The sequence below is a fragment of the Gouania willdenowi genome, chromosome 8 (genome assembly GCF_900634775.1).
Source record: "Gouania willdenowi chromosome 8, fGouWil2.1, whole genome shotgun sequence".
In the NCBI taxonomy this organism is placed as follows: Eukaryota; Metazoa; Chordata; class Actinopteri; order Blenniiformes; family Gobiesocidae; genus Gouania; species Gouania willdenowi.
The window spans coordinates 22,616,315-22,642,037 of record NC_041051.1 but is presented as its reverse complement, the minus strand read 5'-3'; the positions used below and the strand labels follow the sequence as shown (position 1 = coordinate 22,642,037).

The window sequence follows — 25,723 nt, the reverse complement described above, 5'->3', positions numbered from 1 at the left end:
AGAACAAAGCTTTTAATGTTAGTTATACAAAGTTTAGCTAAGTTACATGGTCAGAATTGTATGAAAGCAGCAAATAGGCTGATACAATATTACATATATCACATCCTGTTGGTTTTACGATGCCATTAAAAATGTAATGACGACAGTAACAGATCACTTGGATTAACATTGAATCCACTTGGTTTCGTGTTATGTTCAGAAGTTCCTTCAAGGAAGCTCAGATGCAGAAGTTTTTTAATGGTCTTTGTCATTTGAAGGAAAATGTCACACTAGTCAGGGTAAGAACAGAATCAGACACTATTAACCTGTTCGAGCTGCAACAAAGGGTCCTTTACAAGTTTCCATCTTTGTAGCCAAATTAGCTTCTATCTGCAGTTATGATAAAGCTTATAAAAGATGGACAGTGGGAGGGTTGACCACAAACCAACCATTGACTGGTGTTAGTTCAAACCTTCAGTTAACATTACTGGCCAGTGATGCTTATAAATACATAAGTAAATTGATGACTACACTGAAAACAAGAATAAATTCACAAATATAGAAATGCATGTTATACATCTGAGCAATCTGCCTCAAAAATAACAGTTAAATGACGGATATGTCCAAAGACATTCGGCACATTAAATGGAAATTGGAACTAAATATATACTGGTATTTACTAAATGATCGTGGATGTTGGAAGTATGGGTGCGGGTTTTATAACCATCAGTGTTGCAGGAACTTCCATGGTTGGTGATCAATACATTAACATTCTGAGTTTGACTAAAAAACACCAAAGAAGAGCTGGATAACATTTTATAAGAGGATCTAACCCTGTGTTTTGTATTTGATGTCTTACCTGTACACTGCAGACCAATGAAATTAGTGTAAGATTTGTTGATTACAAGAAAAAAATTAATATTGATTGGCTGAAGCCCCGCCCCTTACCGTTGCTCAATGGCTACAAAAAGTGTAACATGAAATAACCAGTCACAAAGGTTTTAAAAGGGAGATAGAAACAGTTTCAATCTAGTGGACCTGTTCATTCCTATTTGATTTCATATTTAGTATGTATATGTACATGCATGTTTAGGTTTGGGTAGCTCAGTCTTAAGGGTGTATCTGATTTAGTTTTGTTGTGTTAATAGCTTGATATTGATGGCTGGCAATAAAGACATAAAAAAAAAAAACTGACATGCAGTAACCTTTCCATAACACGAGGTGGCAGCAGATTGTAGCATCCATCAGCAGTGATCAGGATTTCTTCTAAACCAGGGGTGTCAAACTCATCTTAGTTCAGGGGCCAAATACGGAGCAGTTTGATCTCAAGTGGGCCACAGATTATATGCAGGAAAATGAAGAATTTCAGCATTATTGTGCCCTAGTTTGCATTTGTACGTATACATAAAATACAAAATATGTAAGAAACCAACAATATCCAAGCAATGAGGGATAGAAATCAATCCTAGCAGGACCTTCAAAATTTTTTCCCCCTAGATTTTGCGACCATTTGTTTTTTGTATTTAATTAACGGAAATGTTATTTCATAATTTTGTCAAAATGTTGAGTTTTTTCCAACAGTTTAACAGTAAAAATGACTGCCATCATGTGATATAAGCACTGAACGTGTTGAGTTTCATTGGATGCTCCAAATGGCCGGATTTGGCCCTAGGGCCATGAGTTTGACACAGATTATAGCTGTTTTCCAAAGGCCCTCAGTGATGGTGCAAATGTTATTGCTTTGAACCAACAGTACATTAAAGTAGTGGACATATTAACAGGACATGCTTCCCCTGGGGATGAAGTTTCTTTCATGCACGTCAAAGGAAAGACGCATCACTTTCAGCTGCAGTACTTTAACTCAGCTGTATTTAGTCTGTTTAATAGACCAACACGTCATGGTATCACATCGAGCCTTGGAATAAAAGCACTTCCTCCTCGCCCCTCATCCTTTTCCTCAGTGGGGGCAGTGGGGGTGTTAACTGGTGTACTGGGATGGGTTCTATGTTCACAGGTAGCCTGAGGATGGGTGTGCCAGCTGCCCTCCCTGTAGGTGCAGAAGCACACGGTGTGCTCGTTGATGTTCACACGCTCTCCTGCTGGGATCACCTTGTTCCCAGCAAAGCAGTTGGGACCTACAAGACAAGGTTTGAGGGTTTTTGGTTGATTAGTAACAACAAAGTTAGAGTTTTCTTTTGTTGAATATAATGACAACAAACCTTTGGGAACATCAAAAACACACATACTGGATCAACATTAAGAATATAGTTACTGCATGCCAATGTATTACATAGACTACTATAATAATAATAACAATACCAGTGCTTCATTGCTACATTTACATTTTTGTTACTGATGCAAAGTTGTTAACCTTCAGAATTTTTTGCCCTATTATATTCTCCCCTTGGGTAAGGAGTGTTTTAACACTCCTTACCCAAGGGGACTGTTAGCAACAGCTTTCAGACAGTCAATCAAACACAACCCTGGCTCTGATTGGTTCTTTTTGCTCGGTCGCGGTGCACTCTGGCAATCTGCCAGAGGCTGCAGGAGCAGCAGGAGGGGGACTCAATGAGTCGGTTTTTTTTTCACACAAACTACTAGTTTCATGTAAAGCTGTCCTTACATAGTGACAGCTTTAGTAAATATGACAAAAAGTAACTTTCATAAGAGTTGCAGACTGCACCTTTAAAGGAAAGTGCTGACATCCTGTTTCTGATATCCGGTCCCCTCTCTAACAGATGGGGTCTCCTGTTTTGGTAGTGAGGAAAAGAGGAAGTCCAATTTGTCTCGTGCCAGATCTTATTGCTTCCGGTGTAACACAGCTGATGAGATGGACTTAAATGGAGAATAAAGGGTGACGCAACAAACGGAGCCATCTGTCCCTCTGCCTGAGCAGCAGAGTGAAGGTAAGGATACTTAGAGTCAACAGGAAGAGAGGACAAAGCTTTGAAAGACAACCATGTATTAAAAGTTATAAATATCTCTGTTGCTCTTCATGTTTTAATACGTAGACCAATGTTTTTATTATTGACAATGAAAGCATTCATGCTGCTGGGTGACATAACGAGTGAGTGCTCACTAATGGCAGCTCTAATGGGACATATGGTAACACAGCAGGGCCAAGGATTAGGCGTGTGCTGAGAAGGGCACGCTGCAGATGGGCCACCCAATCAGCAAAGGGCTCTGATGGTCACAGCGTGGGAATAGATAGATAGAAATACACATATACAGCTCACTTCATGTTCAAACAGGTTTTTTTTCCTGTTGCATCAAGTTAAGAATAAATAGTATTAGCAACTAAGTTTTATATTTAGATTCCATAAAAGCCTGGTGTCAGCTGTGCTACAACCAATAAAATAAAGAAAAGGGAGGCATTGACAATGTGAAGCACATAATATCATGAGTTCATTAAATAAATAAAGTGTTAATGTGAAAAAGTAAAAGCTTGTTGGGGTAGAGAGTGAGTGGTCCTTAACCACCGGTCTGCTGACCAGTAACGGTCGGTCCGTTGACCATTTGGTAACAGAGTGCAAAAAAGGAAAATATTGTGGGTCATTCTATATGTCATTTCAACAAATTTTCAGGACATCTGACGCACTTCTGTCTCAAAAATTCTGACAATTTTACCAATTGTTCCTTAATAATTCAATTGGCACACAATACATTTTTAGTTTGATCAGATTAATACTTTTTGAGATATGGCCAATTAAATGAGGAGGTATGTGTCGATTTTTGTGCATCCTTATTTTTCTTCCATTTTCAGCTTCCAATGTCTCAAAAATGACACCACATAGGAAACTGAAATTTGGTATAGTAATACAACTTCACCTATTGTCTCAGAATATACAAAAATATCTGCTATACATCCTATCTGGTGGATATGCCAGCTCCTCAAAATTGGAAACAAGGTTGTCGGGGTTTCGAGCTCTAACATGTTTGGGCCTTCAGTAAACAGTTTAGACCAAAGTGCGTGGGCCATTTGTGAAATTACATGGAATGGGCATGTATGTTAAGGTCATTTTATTTTGAAAAAATGTCACTTCTGCTTTTACTCTTACATGTCCTTCCCTTCGCTGCTTGGACTTTGTGCTTCATGAAATGTTGGTGTGAGATTAAAATAGCTTGTGTTTATTGTTATAAACTTACCGCTCTTACAGATGGGGCAGCAGTGGTTGGGTTCATAGATGGGGTCCACACAGTGCGGTGCTGGGCAGTCAGAGATGCTGCAGTAAACCTCTCTGTTGGCTTCACACCGACATCGTTCACACCTAGACAACTGAAACATACAAACCATCATTTGGAAGATGCTCAATAAATCTTGCTCATTTGCTGGACCAGCCATGCTAACGAAAGCTAAAGTGTTTTCTCCAAAGCAATGAATCGACACACAGACCGTATACAGTAATATAACATAATGCCAAAGATTTGAAAAATAAAAATGATTGGATTTATGTAGCGCTTTTTTCAAAGAGACTCAAAGCGCGTTACAGAAACTATTATTCATTCAATCCATTACCACGGTGGTGGTAAGCTACATTCTGGCCACAGCTGCCATGGGGCATGGCTGCCATACCACCAACATTCATGCACAATCATAACCATTCATTCAAGGCAATGTGGGTAAAGTGCCTTGCCCATGGACACAAAAACAATGGCTTTGGTAGAGCGAGATTCGAACGCCCAACCTTTCGGTTATTGGACGACCAATTCTACCACTGAGCTATGGTCGCCCCAAAAATAAGACAAATATCAAATTATATGTGGAAATGAAAAGTGCAAATTAATTATATCTTCAAAGGAATTACCAAAGTAAATCAAAACTTTCTTTTACATGAAAAAGACGTTTCACAGACTTTTATTTTGAATACTTTTCAAAATTCAAGATCAATACATTCATTTTCAGTTTTAAATGTATTTTTTTTAGAGTACTAAAACATGTGGCTCCAAACGGTTCTACTCTCACCCTGAACTCCTGCAGCACGCGGTACATTTTCCCGCCGTAGATACAAACTCTGGCCATGGCTTCACACACCGGACAGCACGCCCTGTACCTGATCCGCGTGCACCGGGGATGGACGCGCGGACACTTGGGTTGGACGCACACGGGACCGTCTACGGTGCATGTGCACGGGCAGCTGAAGCGGCTCGGGTAGTAAACCTCTCCGATGCCGTACACGAACCCGTGGTCGTCCATGCACCACTTCCCGCGGTAGTCCCCGAACTCATAGTCCGGCTCACTTTTGGAGTATTCAGCCACAGCCACTGGCGCGCGCTCCGTGCGCACCGCGCGCAGCGGCAGCAGGATGAGCAGAGTGACGTGCACGCAGCGGACACGGCTCTTCATCATTGAGCTGCAGGTTCTCAGTCTGACTGAAGCTTCTCTCACAGCCGGGCTGATGGTGGGGGACGCTGACGCACTGCTGCGTCACATAATCCGTCTCCATTTGATTTCTGTGTCATTACTATGAGCACAAAGTGATGAGCAGTGTTTACATGGTTGATCCAGTTTGCTCTGTGGAGGATGAGGCAGTGGGTCAGGACCTGGACACAGACTAACCTCTGACCTTTGGTTTAATGTACTTGTGTTGTATTTGTGATCCATCATTCACTATGATGGACAAACTCTCTGATTCTGTATCAATGACTTACCTAAAGAAACATGTTTGCCATTTTTATGCCTTACCTACAAATAAATAAATAAATTAAGAAATGACTCACCATAACCATACCTAAAAGAAGAAAAAAAAATATTCAAAATATTTTAAGCCATTAGCTTTTTTTTAATTATTTTAATGACTCACCATAATCTTACCTAAAAAAATTAAATATTCAAAATATTTTCATTTTTATGCCTCACTATAGCCTTACTTAAAAAAAACATTTAAAAAAGTTTGTTTTATTTTTATGCCTCACTATAGCCTTACTTAAAAAAAACATTTAAAAAAGTTTGTTTTATTTTTATGCCTCACTATAGCCTTACCTGTTTTGGTTTTAAGCTTTATGCCTTGGGGCTTACCTCAAGAAAAAATCAATTTCAAAAATATTTTCATTTTATGCCTTAATATAGCCATACCTAAAAAAAAAAACATTTCAAAAAGGTTTTTTTTTATTAATGCCTCACTATAACTTTACCTAAAGGAAAAAATGAAAATACAAATATTTTCATTTTTTTGCCTTAACATAGCCTTTTTTATTTTTAAAAATATAAAAAATATTTTTATTATTATGCTTCTTGCCTTGAGGCTTACCTCAAGGAAAAATCCATTTCAAAATAATTTCATTTTATGCCTTAATATAGCCTTACCTCAAGAAAAATTTGATAGCATGTTATGAACACATAAATTTTGTCTCCTTCTGTAAAAATATACACGTTACGGGCCAAACCAACCCCTATGATGGGAAGTTTTGTTCTGCAAGCCATATATTTGCCTACAGTTTGAAGCATGCTGACAGTTGAGATCAGATGTCTGCTGTAATGTTTTTTCTTGTTTGAACTGGATGTGTTATTTCAAAAGCTTTTAAGTCATGTGAAGGGTTTCCTTAGGTCATTCGTTTCAACACAATTTTGCACTGTATGGTACAATGAATGTAACTGGTTCTAAAAAAAGACAGGGAGATAATATTCCTGTTCAACTGTGCAACATGCATGGAACCAAAAAATGTAATGTTAGCCTTGTAACCAGGGCCGGCCCGTTATATAGGCAATATAGGCAAACGCTAAGGGCGCCATACAGCCAGGGGCCGCCAAATGAGCTGAGTGAAAAAATATATAATGTCCAAAGCGTTGATATTATTACCATACTAAACTTGATATTATTAATAATAATTAGTTTTAATGTCAATAAAAAACTAGTTTTCATCCTGGAAGTTTTGGATTGTCACGGCAAATTTGCGGTTGACCTCATTTGGAGACATGATTTATTGCTCTGGTTGAATGATGGAGTCCAGTCGAAGCATTGATGATTTTATAAAAAAGATTTATTATAAAATTAATTTAAAAAAGGAGTACAAAAGAAGCTTCCATCCTGTAAGAATGAAAAGCAGCCCCCCAACAAGGAGGGTCAAAAGGCTCCTGATAGAGCAAAAAGGCAAGACCCACTCTAACTAACAGTTTCACAGCTTTAGCTTTTATACAGATAACAGAAAAAGTTCCACCCTGAGGTGAGTAGAAGGAGGGGGTCAGATGCCCAACAGTGGAAACGTTTGAGGATGATGAAGACGTGTATATTATGAGGAAGGTTGGGCGCCACTCTTGTCTATCCTTGATAGTGTGTGTGCGTGTATATCTGCATGTGCGTTGAGTTTGGCCTTCAGCAGAGACTCTGTGTTGCACTGTGGATACAATACGATCTGTACTGTTTAATCTAACATGACTCAGCTGTTCAAAAGTGCAAAGAGTAATGCAGTCATCATGTATTAAAACATGACAAATTGTACACATGAACACACATTTGACGATATGATGATGAATATAATATGATGATGAATATAATAATTGCCATAACAGGATCTTTTCACAAAATGTGAATGTCAAGAGCAAAACATTTTAGTCATAAGTATTTAAAAGAAAAAGCTTCAATTATTGTTAGGGTTTTTTTTTTTTACACTAAGTATTTTACATTCATCTTGTTTTTTGTGCAATGCCTTAGTCTAATATTTTTAATACATTTTATTTTGAATCTGTTACTAAGATTTTTTTTTGACTCCCACAGTGATGGCCTGAGAGAGATTCAAGCCAGCGACCCTCCAATTATAAGGCCAGCATCCTTAACCTTAACCTTAAGTTTTTATTTTTTATTAATGCCTCACTATAACCTTACCTAAAGGGGAAAAAAAATCTAAGCATTTTCATTTTTATGTCTTACTATTTATTGCCTTACCTCAAGAATTTTTTTTCTCATTTTTATGCCTTACTATAGCCGTACCAAAAAAAAAAAAAAAAAATGTCTTTTAGGTAAGGCTATAGTAAGGCATAAAAATGAAAATATTTAGAATTTTTTTAATGCCTCACTATAGCCTTCCCTAAAAAGAAAATGTTTTTTTTTTTTTTTTTTTTAATTTTCATTTTTATGCCTTACTGTAGTCTTACCTCAAGAAAAAAAATTCAAAAAGATTTTTTTTTATTAATGCCTTACTGTAGCCTTACCTAAAGGAAGAAAAAAAAATCTAGCCTAAATATTTTCATTTTTATGCCTCACTATAGCCTTACCTAAAAATATACATATATTTTTAATTTTCATTTTTATGCCTTACTGTAGTCTTACCTCAAAAAAAAAAAAACATTTTTATGCCTCACTATATTTTTTATTAATGTCTCACTATAGCCTTACCTAAAGAAAGAAAAAAAATCTAAATATTTTAAATTTTATGCCTTGCTATAGCCTTAGCTAAAAAAAAATCTAAATATTTTAAATTTTATGCCTTGCTATAGCCTTAGCTAAAAAAAATCTAAATATTTTCATTTTTATGCCTCACTATAGCCTTACCTAATTTTTTTTTTTTTTTAATTTTCATTTTTAAGCCTTACTGTAGTCGTACCTCACGAAAAAAAAAAAAATTGTGCCTTACTATAACTTTACCTCAAGAAAAAAAATTAATTAATAATTTTTATGCCTCACTATAACCTTATCTAAAAAAAAAGAAAAATCAAAATATTATCATTTTTATGCCTTACTATAGCCTTTCCTAAAGAAAAAAAAATCAAAATATTTTAATTTTTATGTCTTACTATAGCCTTACCTCAAGAGAAAAAAAAAAATCATTTTTATGCCTTACTACAGCCAAAAAAATCTAAATATTTTCATTTTTATGCCTTACTATATATAGCCTTACCTCAAGAAAGAAAAAAAAAATCATTTTTATGCCTTACTATAGCCTTTCCTAAAGAAAAAAAAATCAAAATATTTTAATTTTTATGTCTTACTATAGCCTTACCTCAAGAAAGAAATAAAAATCATTTTTATGCCTTACTATAGCCTTACCTAAAAAGAAATTTTTTATTTTTTTTATTTTCATTTGTATGCCTTACGATAGCCTTACCTCAAAAAAAAAAAAAAATCATTTTTATGCCTTACTATAGCCAAAAAAATCTAAATATTTTCATTTTCATGCCTTACTACAGCCTTTCCTAAAGAAAAAAATAATCATTTTTATGCCTTACTATAGCTTCACATAAAAAAATCTAAATATTTTCATTTTTATGCCTTACTATAGCCTTTCCTAAAGAAAAAAAAATTCAAAAAGTTATTTTTATTTTTATTATTGCCTCACTATAGCCTTACCTAAAGGAAGAAAATAAAATCTAAATATTTTCATTTTTATGCCTTACTATAGCCTTAGCTAAAGAAAAAAAAAAATCATTTTTATACCTTACTTTAGCCTTACCTAAAAAGAAAATTGAATTTTTAATTTTTATTTTTATGCCTTACTGTAGTCTTACCAAAAAAATCATTTAAAAAAGTTTGATATTTTTATGCCTTACAATAGCCTTACCTAAAAAGAAAATTTAAATTTTTTTATTTTCATTTGTATGCCTTAATAAAGCCTTACCTCAAAAAAAAAAAAATCATTTTTATGCCTTACTGTAGTCTTGCCTAAAAAGAAAATTAATTTTTTTTTTCTTAAATTTTCATTTTTATGCCACATTATAGCCTGACCTAAAAAAAAAGAAAAATCAAAATATTGTCATTTTTATGCCTCACTATTGCCTTACCTAAAAATATATATATTTTTTTAATTTTCATTTTTATGCCTCATTATAGCCAAAAAAATCTAAACATTTTCATTTATATGCCTTACTATAGCCTTACCTAAAAAGATAATTAATTAATTTATTTTTCATTTTCATTTTTATGCCTTACTGTAGTCTTACCAAAAAAATCATTTAAAAAAGTTTTATATTTCTATGCCTTACTACAGCCTTACCTCAAGAAAAAAGGAAAAAAAAAAAAAATAATAATTTTTATGCCTTACTATAACCTTTCCTGAAGAAAAATAAATCAAAATATTTTCATTTTTATGCCTTAAAAATGAAAATATCTTTAGGGCATACAAATATTACCTCAACAAAAGAAAAAATATCATTTTTATGCCTTACTATATAGCCTTACCTAAAAAAAAAATTCAAAAAGTTTTTTTTAATTTTATTAATGCCTCACTATAGCCTTACCTAAAGGAAGAAAAACAAATCTAAATATTTTCATTTTTATGCCTTACTATAACCAAAAAATCTAAATATTTTCATTTGTGTGCCTTACTATAGCCTTTCCTCAAGAAAAAAAAGAATCATTTGTATGCCTTACTATAGCTTCACATAAAAAAAAACTAAATATTTTCATTTTTATGCCTTACTATAGCCTTACCTAAAAAGAAAATTAAATTTTTCTTAAATTTTCATTTTTATGCCTCACGATAGCCTTAGCTCAAGAAGAAAAAAAAATCATTTTTATGCCTTCCTATAGCCTTACCTCAAGAAATTTTTATTTATTTTCATTTTCATTTGTATGCCTTACTATAGCCTTACCTAAAAAGAAAATTAAATTTTTCTTAAATTTTCATTTTTATGCCTCACGATAGCCTTAGCTCAAGAAGAAAAAAAAAAATCATTTTTATGCCTTCCTATAGCCTTACCTCAAGAAATTTTTTTAAAAATATTTTCATTTTTATGCCTTACTATAGCCTTACCTAAAAAGAAATATTTATTTATTTTCATTTTCATTTGTATGCCTTACTATAGCCTTACCTCAAGAAAAAAAATTCTAAATAATTTCATTTTTATGCCTTACTATAGCCTTACCTCAAGAAAAAAAAATAATTTTCTTGCCTTACTATAGCCTTACCTAAAAAGAAAATTAAAAAAAAAAAAAATCTTAAATTTTCATTTTTATGCCTCACTATAGCCTTACCTAAATATATGTATATTTTTTTTAATTTTTATTTTTATGCCTTACTGTATTCTTACCAAAAAATTCCTTTAAATTTTTTTTTTATTTGTATGCCTTACTCAAGAAAAAAAGAAATCTTTTTTATGCCTTACTCAATCAAAATATTTTCATTTTTTTGCATTACTACAGCCTTTCCTAAAGAAAAAAAATATATCAATTTTATGCCTTACTATAGCTTCACATAATTTTTTTTTTATTTTTATGCCTTACTATAGCCTTACCTAAAAAAATTTTTTTCTTTTTTTAATTTTCATTTGTATGCCTTACTATAGCCTTACCTAAAAAGAGAAAAAAAATTTTTCATTTGTATTCCTTACTATAGCCTTACCTCAAGAAAAAAAAATATTTTTTATGCCTTACTCAATCAAAATATTTTCATTTTTTTGCATTACTATAGCCTTTCCTAAAGAAAAAAATCAAAATATTTTCATTTTTATGCCTTACTATAGCCTTTCCTCAAGAAAAAAAAAAAATCAATTTTATGCCTTACTATAGCTTCACATAAAAAAAATCAAAATATTTTCATTTTTATGCCTTACTATAGCCTTACCTAAAAAGAAAATTAATTTTTTTTCTTAAATTTTCATTTTTATGCCTCACTATAGCCTTAGCTCAAGAAAAAAAAATTCTTAAATTTTCATTTTTTTGCCTCACTATAGCCTTACCTAAATATCAATAAATATTTTTTATGCATTTAAAAAAGTTTTTTATTTTTATGCCTTACTATAGCCTTACCTAAAAAGATTTTTTTTAAATTTTCATTTGTATGCCTTACTATAGCCTTACCTCAAGAAAAAAAGAATCATTTTTATGCCTTACTATAGTTTCACATAAAAAATCTAAATATTTTCATTTTTATGCCTTTAGATAAGGCTACAGCCTTATCTAAAGAAAAAAAAATTTGTATGCCTTACTATAGCCTGACCTAAAAAGAAAATTAAAAAAAAAAATTCTTAAAATTTCATTTTTATGCCTCCCTATAGCCTTACCTAAATATCAAAAAATATTTTTTATGCATTTAAAAAACTTTTTCATTTTTATGCCTTCCTATAGCCTTACCTCAAGAAAGAAAAAAAAAAATCATTTTTATGCCTTACTATAGCCTTACCTAAAAAGAAATGTTTTATTTTTTTTTATTTTCATTTGTGTGCCTTACTATAGCCTTACCTCAAGAAAAAAAAAAGAAAAAAAATCATTTTTTTGCCTCACTATAGCCAAAAACATCTAAACATTTTCATTTATATGCCTTACTATAGTCTTACCTAAAAAGAAAATGTATTTTTTTTTTTTTAAATTTTCATTTTATGCCTTACTGTAGTCTTACCAAAAAAAAAAAAAAATTCTTTTCATTTTTATGCCTTACTATAGCCTTACCTCAAGAAAAAAAAAATTCTAAATATTTTCATTTTTATCCCTTACTATAGCCATACCTAAAAAGAAAATTTTATTTTTTTTTATTTTTATGCCTTACTATAGCTTTACCTAAAAAGAAAATTAAAAAAAAAAAAATCCTAAATTTTCATTTTTATGCCTTTCCTAAATATATATAAATATTTTTTAATTTTCATTTCTATGCCTTACTGTAGTCTTACCAAAAAATTCATTTAAAAAAGTTTTTTATTTTTATGCCTTACTATAGCCTTACCTAAAAAAATTTTTTTCTTTTTTTAATTTTCATTTGTATGCCTTACTATAGCCTTACCTCAAGAAAAAAAAATATTTTTTATGCCTTACTCAATCAAAATATTTTCATTTTTTTGCATTACTATAGCCTTTCCTAAAGAAAAAAATCAAAATATTTTCATTTTTATGCCTTACTATAGCCTTTCCTCAAGAAAAAAAAAAAATCAATTTTATGCCTTACTATAGCTTCACATAAAAAAAATCAAAATATTTTCATTTTTATGCCTTACTATAGCCTTACCTAAAAAGAAAATTAATTTTTTTTCTTAAATTTTCATTTTTATGCCTCACTATAGCCTTAGCTCAAGAAAAAAAAATTCTTAAATTTTCATTTTTTTGCCTCACTATAGCCTTACCTAAATATCAATAAATATTTTTTATGCATTTAAAAAAGTTTTTTATTTTTATGCCTTACTATAGCCTTACCTAAAAAGATTTTTTTAAATTTTCATTTGTATGCCTTACTATAGCCTTACCTCAAGAAAAAAAGAATCATTTTTATGCCTTACTATAGTTTCACATAAAAAATCTAAATATTTTCATTTTTATGCCTTTAGATAAGGCTACAGCCTTATCTAAAGAAAAAAAAATTTGTATGCCTTACTATAGCCTGACCTAAAAAGAAAATTAAAAAAAAAAATTCTTAAAATTTCATTTTTATGCCTCCCTATAGCCTTACCTAAATATCAAAAAATATTTTTTATGCATTTAAAAAACTTTTTCATTTTTATGCCTTCCTATAGCCTTACCTCAAGAAAGAAAAAAAAAAATCATTTTTATGCCTTACTATAGCCTTACCTAAAAAGAAATGTTTTATTTTTTTTTATTTTCATTTGTGTGCCTTACTATAGCCTTACCTCAAGAAAAAAAAAAGAAAAAAAATCATTTTTTTGCCTCACTATAGCCAAAAACATCTAAACATTTTCATTTATATGCCTTACTATAGTCTTACCTAAAAAGAAAATGTATTTTTTTTTTTTTAAATTTTCATTTTATGCCTTACTGTAGTCTTACCAAAAAAAAAAAAAAATTCTTTTCATTTTTATGCCTTACTATAGCCTTACCTCAAGAAAAAAAAAATTCTAAATATTTTCATTTTTATCCCTTACTATAGCCATACCTAAAAAGAAAATTTTTTTTTTTTTTTATTTTTATGCCTTACTATAGCTTTACCTAAAAAGAAAATTAAAAAAAAAAAAATCCTAAATTTTCATTTTTATGCCTTTCCTAAATATATATAAATATTTTTTAATTTTCATTTCTATGCCTTACTGTAGTCTTACCAAAAAATTCATTTAAAAAAGTTTTTTATTTTTATGCCTTACTATAGCCTTACCTAATGTTCACAGAGTAAACGTAACAACGTATCTGACTTGCATCACACACAGCAGCAGCTGTGCTCACTCAAGGTGATTTTTATTAATCAACCAATCACAAAATGTACACACCCACATTACTCATCACGTGCCATTTCATTAATAATAATCAGTAAAGAAAACAAAAAAGATACAAAATATACATTATCGCATTTGCGACTTTAACAAAACATAATTCACATTGAGAGCACACTGTTAACACCTAAAAAGATTTTTTTTTAATTTTCATTTGTGTGCCTTACTATAGCCTTACCTCAAGAAAGAAAAAAAATAATAATTTTTGTGCCTTATTATAGCCTTACCTAAAAAGAAAATTTTTTGTTTTTTTTATTTTCATTTTTATGCCTTACTATAGCCTTACCTCAAGAAAAAAATTCTAAATATTTTCATTTTTATTTCTATGCCTTACCTCAAGAATTAAAATCGTTTTTATGCCTTACTATAGCCTTACCTCAAGAATTAAAATTGTTTTTATGCCTTACTATAGCCTTACCTCAAGAAAAAAAAAATCGTTTTTTTGCCTTACCTCAAGAAAAAAAATAATTTTTGTCTTACAATAGCCTAACCTAAAAAAATCTAAATATTTTCCTTTTTATTCTTTACTATAGCATTTCATAAAAAAAACCTAAATTTTTTCATTTTTATGCCTCACTATAGCCTTACCTAAAAAAATTTTGTTTTAATTTTCATTTTTATGCCTTACTGTAGTCTTACCAAAAAAAATCATTTAAAATAATTTCATATTTTTATGCCGTACTATAGCCTTAACTAAAAACAATAAATACATTTTAAATATTTTGATTTTTATGCCTTACTATAGCCTTTCCTAAAGAAAAAAAAAAATTGCATTTTGATAAGTTTAAGTTATAAATAAGCTAAATTAACAATGTTACCATTTAAACGTATAATAGTGGACACAGCACCCTCTGCGGTTAGTCATTATTCCTAGTCTATAGTATTATTAATGAATCCTTACTAGTTTAATACTACTTCTAATATTGGTTTAATGAGCTATTGGCATAAATGGTCAAGTTTAGCTTGGCCAGACAGCTGTGGCTACAGATGTAGATTACCTCACTGATGTGAAACAAAGCTTGGTATAAATTTCAAAGGCGCTCACAATGAGTCACTATTTTTATAGTAAACAATTATTTCAAAGAAATGTGACAACGATGACACAAACTGAGAAATCAGTTTTATTTGAATAAACAAGTTGAGACAGTAAACAATAAAATATGCATGTTACTAAAACAGTGCGGTAAGAAAACAGTCATTTGACAGGGAAGAGAACAGCTGTCTGTGTTAAAGGTAAACTGCCCACAGTGTCAGAGGAGGAAGCTGCTGTTTACCACAGTTATTACAACCATATGAAGGCATTCAATTATTCATCCATTTCTCTTTCTTTTTCACTAGTATTAGCACGCACGCACTTGGAGGCTTTGCACGCATGGTTTTGTTGTGTTTCAAATTTGAATTCAAGTTTTTTTTTTTAGATAGAACTATAAAATGATGTAATCTGTCATTAAAATGCTTATCGGGACAACACTCAGAGACACTGAGAAGAAAAATAAACCAGAGTTTAGATGAAGAAGTGCGTTCTTCTATTAATTTGTCCTGTTTTAGGCCATTTGTCATTAAGAATTAATCTAGTGTGTAATGTTGATCCAAGTAAAAAACAGGTCCAACTTTAGTTTATCATTTACATTTGTCAGAGTGATACCGTATAATCAGTGTATGATTGTTGATGGGGGAGCGTGGCATGTTAGGTTAGCGTGGGTTTTATTCTTTTTAAAAATTGCTAATTTGTTTCCTGACCTTCTGAGCAGCTGTTAGAACTAACAGAGCTAACATGACTTCACTAGTGTTTAACTCTACGCTTACATCTCGTACTGCTGGCTGCTCTGGGTGGGGGGGTGTGCGGGTTGGTCTTCTGAGTCAGCTGCTGTTGGGGCCATAATGGGATTGACTGGAGCACAGTGGGCTTCCTGGACTGGTGGGGGATCAGCACCTGCAGCTGGGAGACCTTCTGAGGGAGGCGGGGGCACGCTGTTACTGTCGTCACTGAGGCCGCTGCTGCTGCTGCTGCTGCTGCTCTCCCTCGGAGGCTCAGGAGGAGGCGTGGCTTTATCTGAGGCTGAAGAGGCGGGGTCAGAGGACAGGGGGCCTGATGGGAGCTCCGCCGCCACGGCCTCATCTGAAGGGAGACGAACAAGAGAACTTTCACTGGAAATCCATTTTTCAGACACGTCACTTTAAAAACCAACCTCACAGAGCAAACAATCTATTGTGTATTCACCTCTGGAGATCAATAAAGGTGTATTCTAGACTGAATCATCAGTAGAGTTTCCAGATAATTTAATTAAGATTGCTATATTAACATTTTCAGTGCAACATTATATAAAAAAAGCAGAACTGATATAGTATGAGATATGGACCCATCAAATGGTCCTTGAGGTCTGCACATGGAGTCAGTTATTAGAAGTACATAGTGACTCATAGATAAACAATCTGCATGTATCAGTCAGCACCTGTCTCCATGGCTGTGGGCTTGTCCTCCTCTTTGGTCCCTGAGCTGGGGCTGTCTGCACTGCTAGCATTAGCGGAGCTCTGCTCAGTAGCTTTGTTAGCCGCGGCCTCCTGCTGCTGCTGAGCATCTTTCTTGGCCTGCTCAGCAGCTTCACGCTCCCTCTCCTCAGCTCGGCGCCTCGCTGCCTCCTCAGCAGCAGCCATCTCTGCTGCTAGCTTCTCCATGTCCACCTCCACCTTCTGACTGCACAGCTGGACACACAGGTAGACCACTCACTTTGGAGACAACATTGGCTTCTGGACATCAAACAGGTTTAAAATTGTACTAATCAAAGAACATCAAACACTCATTAATAGGGTGAGACGATACTTCCCCTACATTGTTGTTCTTCAAGCAGAGGCATGTTGCAGCCCCCACAGGTCCATAGAGGAAGCGTGGACCATAAACAGTCATGTTTAAACTGTGCTGATGGTTTTAAAGCAGGGGTCACCAACCTTCTTCAAACTGTGAGCTACTTCAGTCTATAGTGCTATCAGTTAGAAAAGCATATCTAATATACTATATTCTCAGTTTCCCTTTAATTAAGATAATAAGAAGGCTAAGAGTAACTAAGTATGGTAGGAAATGTTGAGGCTTCAACATAAAACACTTAATTTCTCATGTAAGCAATTGTTTCATTTTCATTCAATTTGACAAAAAATCCACTTTGCGTTTTAAAAAATGTCTTATATACATCATATAACATTATATATAACATACCACTGACCATACACCAGATCTGCAACACTTAAAAACACAATGTTTCAGTGAAAATAAACATTTAAAGTATTTAACTTTACCAAGCTCTATCTCATACTATTTATCTTTGTTTCAATCCTGGAAAGTAAATCACATTTTAGATGGAGCTCATTGATGACTAGAGTTTCTGAGGGCACCTCACATGGTCCATGCGGGCTACCTGGGGCCCACGAGCACCATGTTGGTGACCTCTGTTTTAAAGGATGTCAATGATGATGAGCATGTATTAGCTTGTTGCTTCTAGTCTGATTTAATTTTTTTTTGTTTCTATTCAGTTTGAAACTTGGAAAGCTCACACAGAAATACATATATATATAAATCTACTGTATATATAATACATTTTGCATTAAAACATTGCATCAAGGCTAATATTGTGTATCGTCCCACCCCGACTAATGAACGCTAGATCCTTTATTGGACAACAAGTGCATTCGTACCCGCTTCAGTTCAGTGTTGAACGAGTCGGTCGTCTCCAGAAAGCGTCTCTTCTTGTCTTGATGGCGATCCTCAATCTGCAGGAGCTCCGCCTCCAGTTTCCTCTGAAACCCAAAAGGAGATGCGTTTACGACACTGAAGTGTCATTCAGCCCGTCCTAAATAACCCAGGATGCCAGAATACCTGGTGCACCATTAGAGACTGGACTTGTCGCTTCAGAACTTGCATGCGAGCTGTGGTGACGACTGAGCGCACGTCTGGAACCACGATCTCACTGAGGATGTCGCTGATAAGTCGGTGATTTCTCTGGAAGCGAGCAGCGGCCGTGTGCTTTACGGAGAAACCGTCATCGTAATCTAGAAACAAGATGAAGATGAAACTGATGGAGGACGGGGAGAACGTTCTAATGCTGTGAAGAAACCATCAGTTTTTTTACTCTTAAATGTGAAAAAAAAATACAAAGACTGTTTAAAATTAGCATCATGCATTAATGGCCTCATTAGAAAGAGATCTTGTAAAACTTCTGATTCTATTTTCGATGCGCCATCTCATTTCCAAGGGATCCATAGAAACAATGCAAACATAATGATGACATCACTAATCAAGGATTAGCAATAACAGCTGAGGGATAAAGTGAAGAAGAACATTCTACTTGTATATTCTTGGAGACTGAACAAATGTGTGCTTTTGATCATATCTAGGAATCAAAGCAGAGGCAAAAATATTCAAACTTTTTTCAAGGAAATTCATCATTTTATCTTCATATCTGGATTGTCCAGACGTCGTTTGAAGACGGCTGATTATTCTGCTATATTTGCACTTGTGTCCAATTCTTATTTAATACTTCATGCTTATTATTGTTTTGATACAATTATGTCTGGAACACTTACTCATTTTCACATGAAGTAAGAGATAAACAGAGATACATGAAATAAGTCAGCCAGAGGAAATGACAGGACATGAGAGGCAAGTCAAAACAACTGATCAGATCAGAAGTGTATAACAGGTTGAACTTCTGTTGATGTTATGATTCCTCCACTAAAGCTTGTGCCCCATTTATTCTGTGTCTGAGTGAGAGTCAAAAGAAGGAAAACTTCCTATTGTAGAAAAGTGTTTAATAAAAGCCTCTGCAATCAGCCAAGGTTCATTTTTAATTCTAATAATGGTTAATAATAATAATGGTAGAAACTGCACTGGCCTATATTTAAAGGTCTAACTCACCATCTGGGTCCTCAGCAGGCTGGATGCTCATGTACGGCTCTCCTTTGTCCACTCGACTCTGCCTCTGCCTGCTCTCTTCCTCCATCGCTGCCTCTGCTCGGTTCTTCGCGTTGACGTAGGCCAGATAGGCGGGAGAGTTGTGGTACGCCTTCAAAGAGTCGTTGTACTCAATCTAAGGTTAGAAAGGGACAAACAAGAGAGAAAGAAAAAAAAAAAAAAAAAAAAAAGAAAGGGACAAACAAGAGGATCAAAGGCCACCCATTGTAGTGGTCAGGGGCTGTCACAGCATTTAAACACATACAGTATGACGCTCTCTGAGAAAACCAGGAAGTTCTTTACAGATTGTGAAAGTGCGGATTCTAATCTTTCTAATCGTGTCACGCATATAGAAATCAAAGAATATCAGAAGAAGTAGTTGTGGCCGTTTCTCTAAAGTACACAAGGGAGAAAACGGTCTTGCAGCTACAACACTTTAACACTATTGAGTTGCTGCAACAACCTTTTATTGGGTTGTAACATGGCGGCAGATGAGTAGACAAACCGTTTGGTAGGTCCTGTGTATTTTGGATATATTCCAAAAATATCCAAAATACAACAAAAAACCCTGGATTTGGTTGTTAGCGTGTCTGTCTGTAGTCTTCATATCCTTCTACCTTTTCTGGAGTTCAACGTGTCCATGGAAAATGGATAATTGCTTTACCCAGCTCTGAGGAGTCTACACCTTCTGTTTACAAGAATTCTGGATTTTGGACATGCTAGGCCTCCCCCAGGTAAATATGAATAATTACACACACCTAAACCCTTCCTGGGGATTGTGACTCTTATAATGATACTGCTTCTGGCTGGGGACATTTAGATAAATCCTGGACCTGTTCCAAGCACAAATGGCCTGGGTGGACATCAGCTAACAGGCCCTTCAGCACAACAGCTAGCGAAGCTAAAGTTCTGGTTTCCACCTCAGCTGGGGGAGCTACAGCCACAGCTAACTGGTCCTCTACCTCAAACAGCCAGGCCTTCACCTCATCTCCTAGAGCAGTGGTTCTTCAACTATTTTGGCTCAAGTACCCCTTTTGTCAGACTAAAACATTTTGCTTAAAATTCTGTGATTAGAGCATAATGAGTGATAACACACATTTGAAAGAACCTCATTTTGTAAATAAGTGGAATGAATATATTTAGTGTTTCCTGAATACAATTATTTACAAAGTTTCTTTCATTTACAGTCATCTCTCCTGATGTGGGACCAAGACTGACCCTTGTATTTTTAGTTAATGTTCCAATCCAAATCATTTCTATCATCATTTTGTGAGTTTTTTTTAGTTATTTTTAGTTGAGGGTGTGCGATCTGACGATATTAGATGTTGAAGGATTTTAACATGACACCACTTTTGTTAAAAGACTGTGTGTGACTAAAAGAACTTTTTGTTTGATGTTAACTGTACTTGGAATCAGTTTGATAAATTTCTTACAACAATTTAAAAATTTAGGGCAATGATTTTAGGTAGGTGAATTGGTTTGTTTTATTGGTAAATAACTTTAAAATAATCTAAATGATAAATGATTTTACAAAGAGAAAATCTTAATATTTTGTCCATATTGCCCACCCCCTTTTTTAAGTGTAATTTTGTGTATTTTGTTGTTCTCTGTACTTATTAACTTATTTCGTGTGTTATTGTTGTTTTTGTGTGTTGTTGGTATTATTTCAATTATTCTCTCTCAGTGTGTGTTTTTGGTGTTTGGTTGTTTCTCCATTATTTTTGTGTAATTGTAGTGATCTTGTGTGTCTTTCTCTCATTTAGTGTGTCTTTGTTGTCGTTTTGTGTGTTGCTGGTAATATTAAGTATGTTTCTCTCTTAGTGTGTGTGTGTTTTGGTGTCATTTTGTGTATTTTGTTGTTGTATGTCTGCTCCTTTTATTATTCAGAAGATTTTTTATCTTGTTTTGTGCATTTTTGTTGTTTTGTGAGTTGCTGGTAATATTTTGTATGATTATAATTTTTAACTAAAAATAAACATTATAAAACCCCATATTTTTAATGCCTCCATTTGTAATTTTTCTGTCTCTCAAGTGCCATTGTGTACCCCCATTTGAGAAACACTGTCCTAGAGGACTGAGGTTTAAATCCAGATGGACTAAGGTCTAATATATTCTCTATACGTGTCATTTTGAAATCTCAAGCTACTCTGCTTTCCTGCCACAATCCAAACACGCTAGCTTAACTAGAATCTTTAATTGCGTGAGTGTCTTTTCCTGTGCGCTCTCTGTGCTGGAATAATGATCAGTTTCAGACCTACCCACAGTCCCAATGTGTGTGTGTGTCCACAGACAGTAGCAGCAGCTCACCTTCTCAGCTTCATACTCATTCAGGTAGTCCTGCTTCTCTTCATCGGTCAGGTCCCTCCACATACCACCAATAATCTTTCCAATCTCCCAAAGCTTCAAGTCTGGATTGGAGGCCTTGACTTGATCCCATACCTAGAATAATGTGGAATAACGACGCACACAAAGACAGGTGTCAGATGGAGAACACAGACAGGATAAGACGAATGAAATGAGGGTAAAGTGCAGAGGGGAAAAACAGCTGCCAGAATCCCAAAAACACTGGCATGAAGAAAAAGCTTTGGAAACCATGTGGTGAAACAATAGGGTGTGTTTAAAGGTTATCAGGATTATTAAAGCAGTATTAAAAAAGTAAAAAATAAAGCTTTAAAACTTCAGAAATGAAGGCAGCAGGATCCAAAGGGAGAAGTTAAAAAGTGAATCAGATCATGTATGCACATGGAAGATAAAAGGGGCCAGTGTGAGCTGACAGATTAGGAAGAGTAGCTGCGAGTGTCTACGCAGACGGAGTGGCGGTGAGGCGTCATGGCTTGGCTGTTTTCCCCACACTCAAACCCCTGCAAAGGCTTTGGGGGATGGGAGGACAAGCAGTAAAAGCAGACACCGTGGATGTGGTGTCTTACCTTCCTGCTTACCTTCCGGCTGTACCGCATGTATGGCATCAGGGGCTTGTCTGGAGGTTTGGGAGGCTTCGGGACAGTGATACCCGTAGAGTTCTGCAACACAACAGTGAGAAAGCAGGGATTGTAGAAGTGGGAAGAGGAAGAGGAATGAATGAGGAATGAGGGGGGAAACAGACATGACAAGCAGGTTAATTCAGAGAAAACCTGGACCAAATCAGGACTTTTAAAAAAAAACATAAAGAAGTGCACATGTAAATATGAAATACAGAAGACATCATCAGGTCATGTTATACTTGCAGGTCAGCACACTTTATTATGTTTGCAGGACTAGATTATGTTAAATATTTGGATTCTCAGAGCTCGATGTCTTACCTTCACAACGTGTCCTTGACAAAGAGGCTAAACACTTCCAGCTTATTACTTTCACAATGGTGACACTTCTAAGAATGTGTCACTCTTTTTCATCTACTCAGAGTAAAAAAATCTGTTTACATATGTATATATACTTTATTCATCATTATCATTTTATTTTTCCTTATACATAAGCATTTGACACTTTATCGTTCATTTGCATCTTGTTGTTCAGTTTACTTCACATCCTTGTTTCTCTGTAGTGTGTATTATGATTATTATTATTATTACCAGTGTTGTTTTCATTTATATTTATCTTTTTTCCTCATTTTTCTCTCTTTTTATGCCAGTCTTTACCTTTCAAATTGCCCTTCGGGGATGACTGAAGTTTTTTCTGTTTCTGTATTATATCCTACATACAAACAATCTAAATCACTGATTATTCTCTTCACCTAAACCAGTCAACAAACACTCCAAGAAAGTGAAGTTACCTTTAACCATCACACAACACACACTCTAGGCCTTTGATAAAATCAATATGTGCTTTTACTTTGAAAAGGTCCAAATACTGCTTTAAATAGAGCTCAAAAACTGAAGTCAAACAAACATCGGCCTGTCTCTTGTTCCAAGTCCTGCCACATCTTCAGTGCATCTCTTCATTAGTTTTAAGTCCCTTCATTATTTCATTACCCTGCTGGAGCCTCCGGAGCTCCCTCCCAGCCGGAGGTTGTTGTAGGCCAGGTGGCTGTAAGGATTGTAGCCCACAAACCCTGGGGTGGAAGGCATTTGCTGATGGAAGACAAATGAGACAAAACACGAATGAGAAATGATCCACAAACAAGAGGAAGAAAGGGGAAAGTAAAGATTTGGAGAGGGGGAATTTTTTTTAGTGTGATTTTTGGCTTGTTTGTTCTTAGTGACGGCATCATGCAAAGCAAAAGAAAGAAAGAACAGGCACAGCACAGGAAGGCGTGGTTCAGGTCCAGTGTGAAACATGTACCGTATTTTCCGTGGTATAGAGCACACCCCTGTGTTGGCAGCTTTTCATAAAAAAAATCCACGTAAAGGCCACATAGGTTGCACTCTATTGGCTGATGATTGTGCCTTTCAAACGACTCAGCCAATCAGAACGTGCAGGTAGGCGGGCTGCTATACTCCTGTTCGAGTTAACGCACATTTCTGTGTATTCTGATGAGTTTCAACTGATGAGTTTCCATATATAAATGAAGTCTCCTCCTCACTACTCCATGTCTACATGTTAGTCCACCATCAGCTTTTTATTTTCACTTTTTTACAGATGTTCTGCTCTGTAAGTGTCAGATCTCCTCTACCGTGCACTCAGTCAATCAGCCTCAGTGTGGTACAGTGATTGCTCCTGATAAACCTAAAGTGGAGATTTATCTACTTTATACCCTTATTATTGTCTACTGTTACAAACTGGCTGAGATATCTTTGAACTTTTTATGATCTTTCTACTGTAAATGTATAATGAGCCAGCTTCCCTTCCCCAGTCCATAAACTTTAATTAATTACTAATATTTGCTTATTTTAGGAATACAGAATGGAAAATAGATAACAGATGTATGACATCTGCAGTAAATCACAATTTACCCTCCACTGTCCTGCATATGAAGCACATCTCATACGTCCTTTGTTGTTAAAGCTGTGCATGTTTTCACTTTTCCTACAAGTTCTGAAGCTCATTATTAAATGTTCGGTTCACGGGAATGTTCAGTGGCTTGGCCAGTTCAGTCCTCCCATGTACCGACTGGTTGAAAAAATCCACAAATAGAGTGCACTGCTGATAATAATAGTGGCCTATACGATGGAAAATACGGTAAACGCAGGGTGTCAGTCAAGCTTAAATGATCATGTTGCAAACATTAGTTGCATTTGGTTTACTGTAAGCTTGACTATGTTGTGCTCTGCTGCTGAATGTAGACAAAAAAAAAGCATCAAAACATGGAGGGGGAGGAGCTAAAACACCACGTTCATCAACTAAGTGGAATCATTTATTCATCCCAGTTGGTAAAAGAAACAAAAACTCAGTAGAAAGACTTTGAACTAGAGATGAGGTGACTGGGAAAAAGAAAGCGTGAAAGTGATGATGGTGAGCTCAGGGTGGTTAGACAGAAAGAAAAAAACCCGCATGGAGAACTCACTGTTGTTGGCGCTGGGGGAGGGGGCGTGGCATAGGATGGTCGTTCTGTGCAGGGGAAAACACAACAACGCAGACATTACTTTCAGCATTACTCTACTGTGTTCATTAATGTACACACACATTATGGTAGTATCCCATTCACCCATGCTAAAACAGCAATAAACAAGCAAATGGAAAAATTATTTTCGAGTTTGCAAGTTATTTTTTGTTTGAGGCAAAACATAGTAACCTTTGCAGAGTACTGGAAGCAAATGTAAAAACTACATTTGCCTTCAGCTATTGTAGTATTCCACTTTTACTGTATTTTGAATATGTAAAATGGAAGCAACACACAAAGCACATGAAAAACCATAGGAAAAAACCAAAACACAGAAAGAAATGATTATGCAAATTATTGTGTACTAATCTCACAAAAAATTAAAGCATTGCAATTGTATAAATTAATATTAATGCTTAAAATTTTTAAATCGAGAAATAAATATGAAAATAAGTATTTATCACTGACATTCCAACAATGCACAATATAAAATACAAAAAATGAAATGTTTAACTTGACCCATTAATGTATACAATATAGAATACATTAGAATAATTAGCAGTAGATCATTCAAGGGTTAGTTTATAATTATGTGATCTGAATCTCTGACGGATTGTCTCTAAAATCTTACAAACTAACATCTGTTAGATACTTACTTGACATGTTGACAGTAGGTTACAGGGAAGAGTCTAATCCCATACTCGTAAACCTTAAAAGCAAACACAGATCAGCATCTTTGTCACATCGACCAACTACAATCATTCAAACAAAGAAAATCCCATTTGACAAAAATAAAGAGCAGATGATAATATCTGCCATCAAAAATTAAACTACTGTTTAAACTGTACTGTATTTGATAAATCCATTTGATTTGAATATTGTTGACAATGGAAAATGTGCAGAGCGCAGCCCTTTGAGACGCTAAGTTAGCATGTTGTGAAGCTAAGCTAACGGACTATAAATAGCATCGCTGCTCAGAGCATTAACGCAAGAGGAACATCCGTATGTTTCGGAGAAGATTCGAGTAAGCCTGGGGAACCATTAACAATTATTTTCAATGTGCTTGTGTCTCTTTCTAGTTCTGAGAGTTACTCACTCGGTGGTTCTTTGTTCCTCGTTGGGCCGCCTGTTCTGCTACTTCTTCTTCTGCTGTTCCTTCAGCAGACAAACAATAGTATATTACCGCCACCTATTGGTCAGGGCTGGGAACGAGCGGACCGCAGACGGTGACACGTCAGCGCGCTGTAGC

The 25,723-nt window shown here is 34.6% G+C and overlaps 2 protein-coding genes across 3 annotated transcripts; both read right to left on the bottom strand.

The window, feature by feature from the left end:
* Positions 1-113: 113 nt before the first annotated feature.
* LOC114468949 (von Willebrand factor C domain-containing protein 2-like) lies at positions 114-5,323 on the bottom strand. Its single transcript, XM_028456134.1, has 3 exons — positions 4,943-5,323; positions 4,126-4,255; positions 114-2,114 (listed from the first exon to the last, which is right to left on the bottom strand). Exons 1-3 carry the CDS (start codon positions 5,321-5,323, stop codon positions 1,876-1,878), a joined length of 750 nt encoding a protein of 249 aa, XP_028311935.1. The 3' UTR covers positions 114-1,875.
* A 9,838-nt stretch (positions 5,324-15,161) lies between these two features.
* LOC114468881 (SWI/SNF-related matrix-associated actin-dependent regulator of chromatin subfamily E member 1-like) lies at positions 15,162-25,700 on the bottom strand. 2 transcript variants are annotated; one of them, XM_028456016.1, is made up of 11 exons: positions 25,571-25,700; positions 25,131-25,183; positions 24,439-24,482; positions 22,967-23,065; positions 21,926-22,018; positions 21,306-21,437; positions 18,963-19,134; positions 17,925-18,097; positions 17,744-17,845; positions 16,510-16,759; positions 15,162-16,175 (listed from the first exon to the last, which is right to left on the bottom strand). In XM_028456016.1, exons 2-11 carry the CDS (start codon positions 25,135-25,137, stop codon positions 15,859-15,861), a joined length of 1,389 nt encoding a protein of 462 aa, XP_028311817.1. In that variant the 5' UTR covers positions 25,138-25,183; positions 25,571-25,700; the 3' UTR covers positions 15,162-15,858. The 2 variants fall into 2 exon arrangements, with proteins under 2 accessions (XP_028311817.1, XP_028311818.1); XM_028456017.1 differs by having other exon boundaries at positions 21,938-22,018; positions 25,571-25,697.
* Between the last annotated feature and the right edge of the window lie 23 nt (positions 25,701-25,723).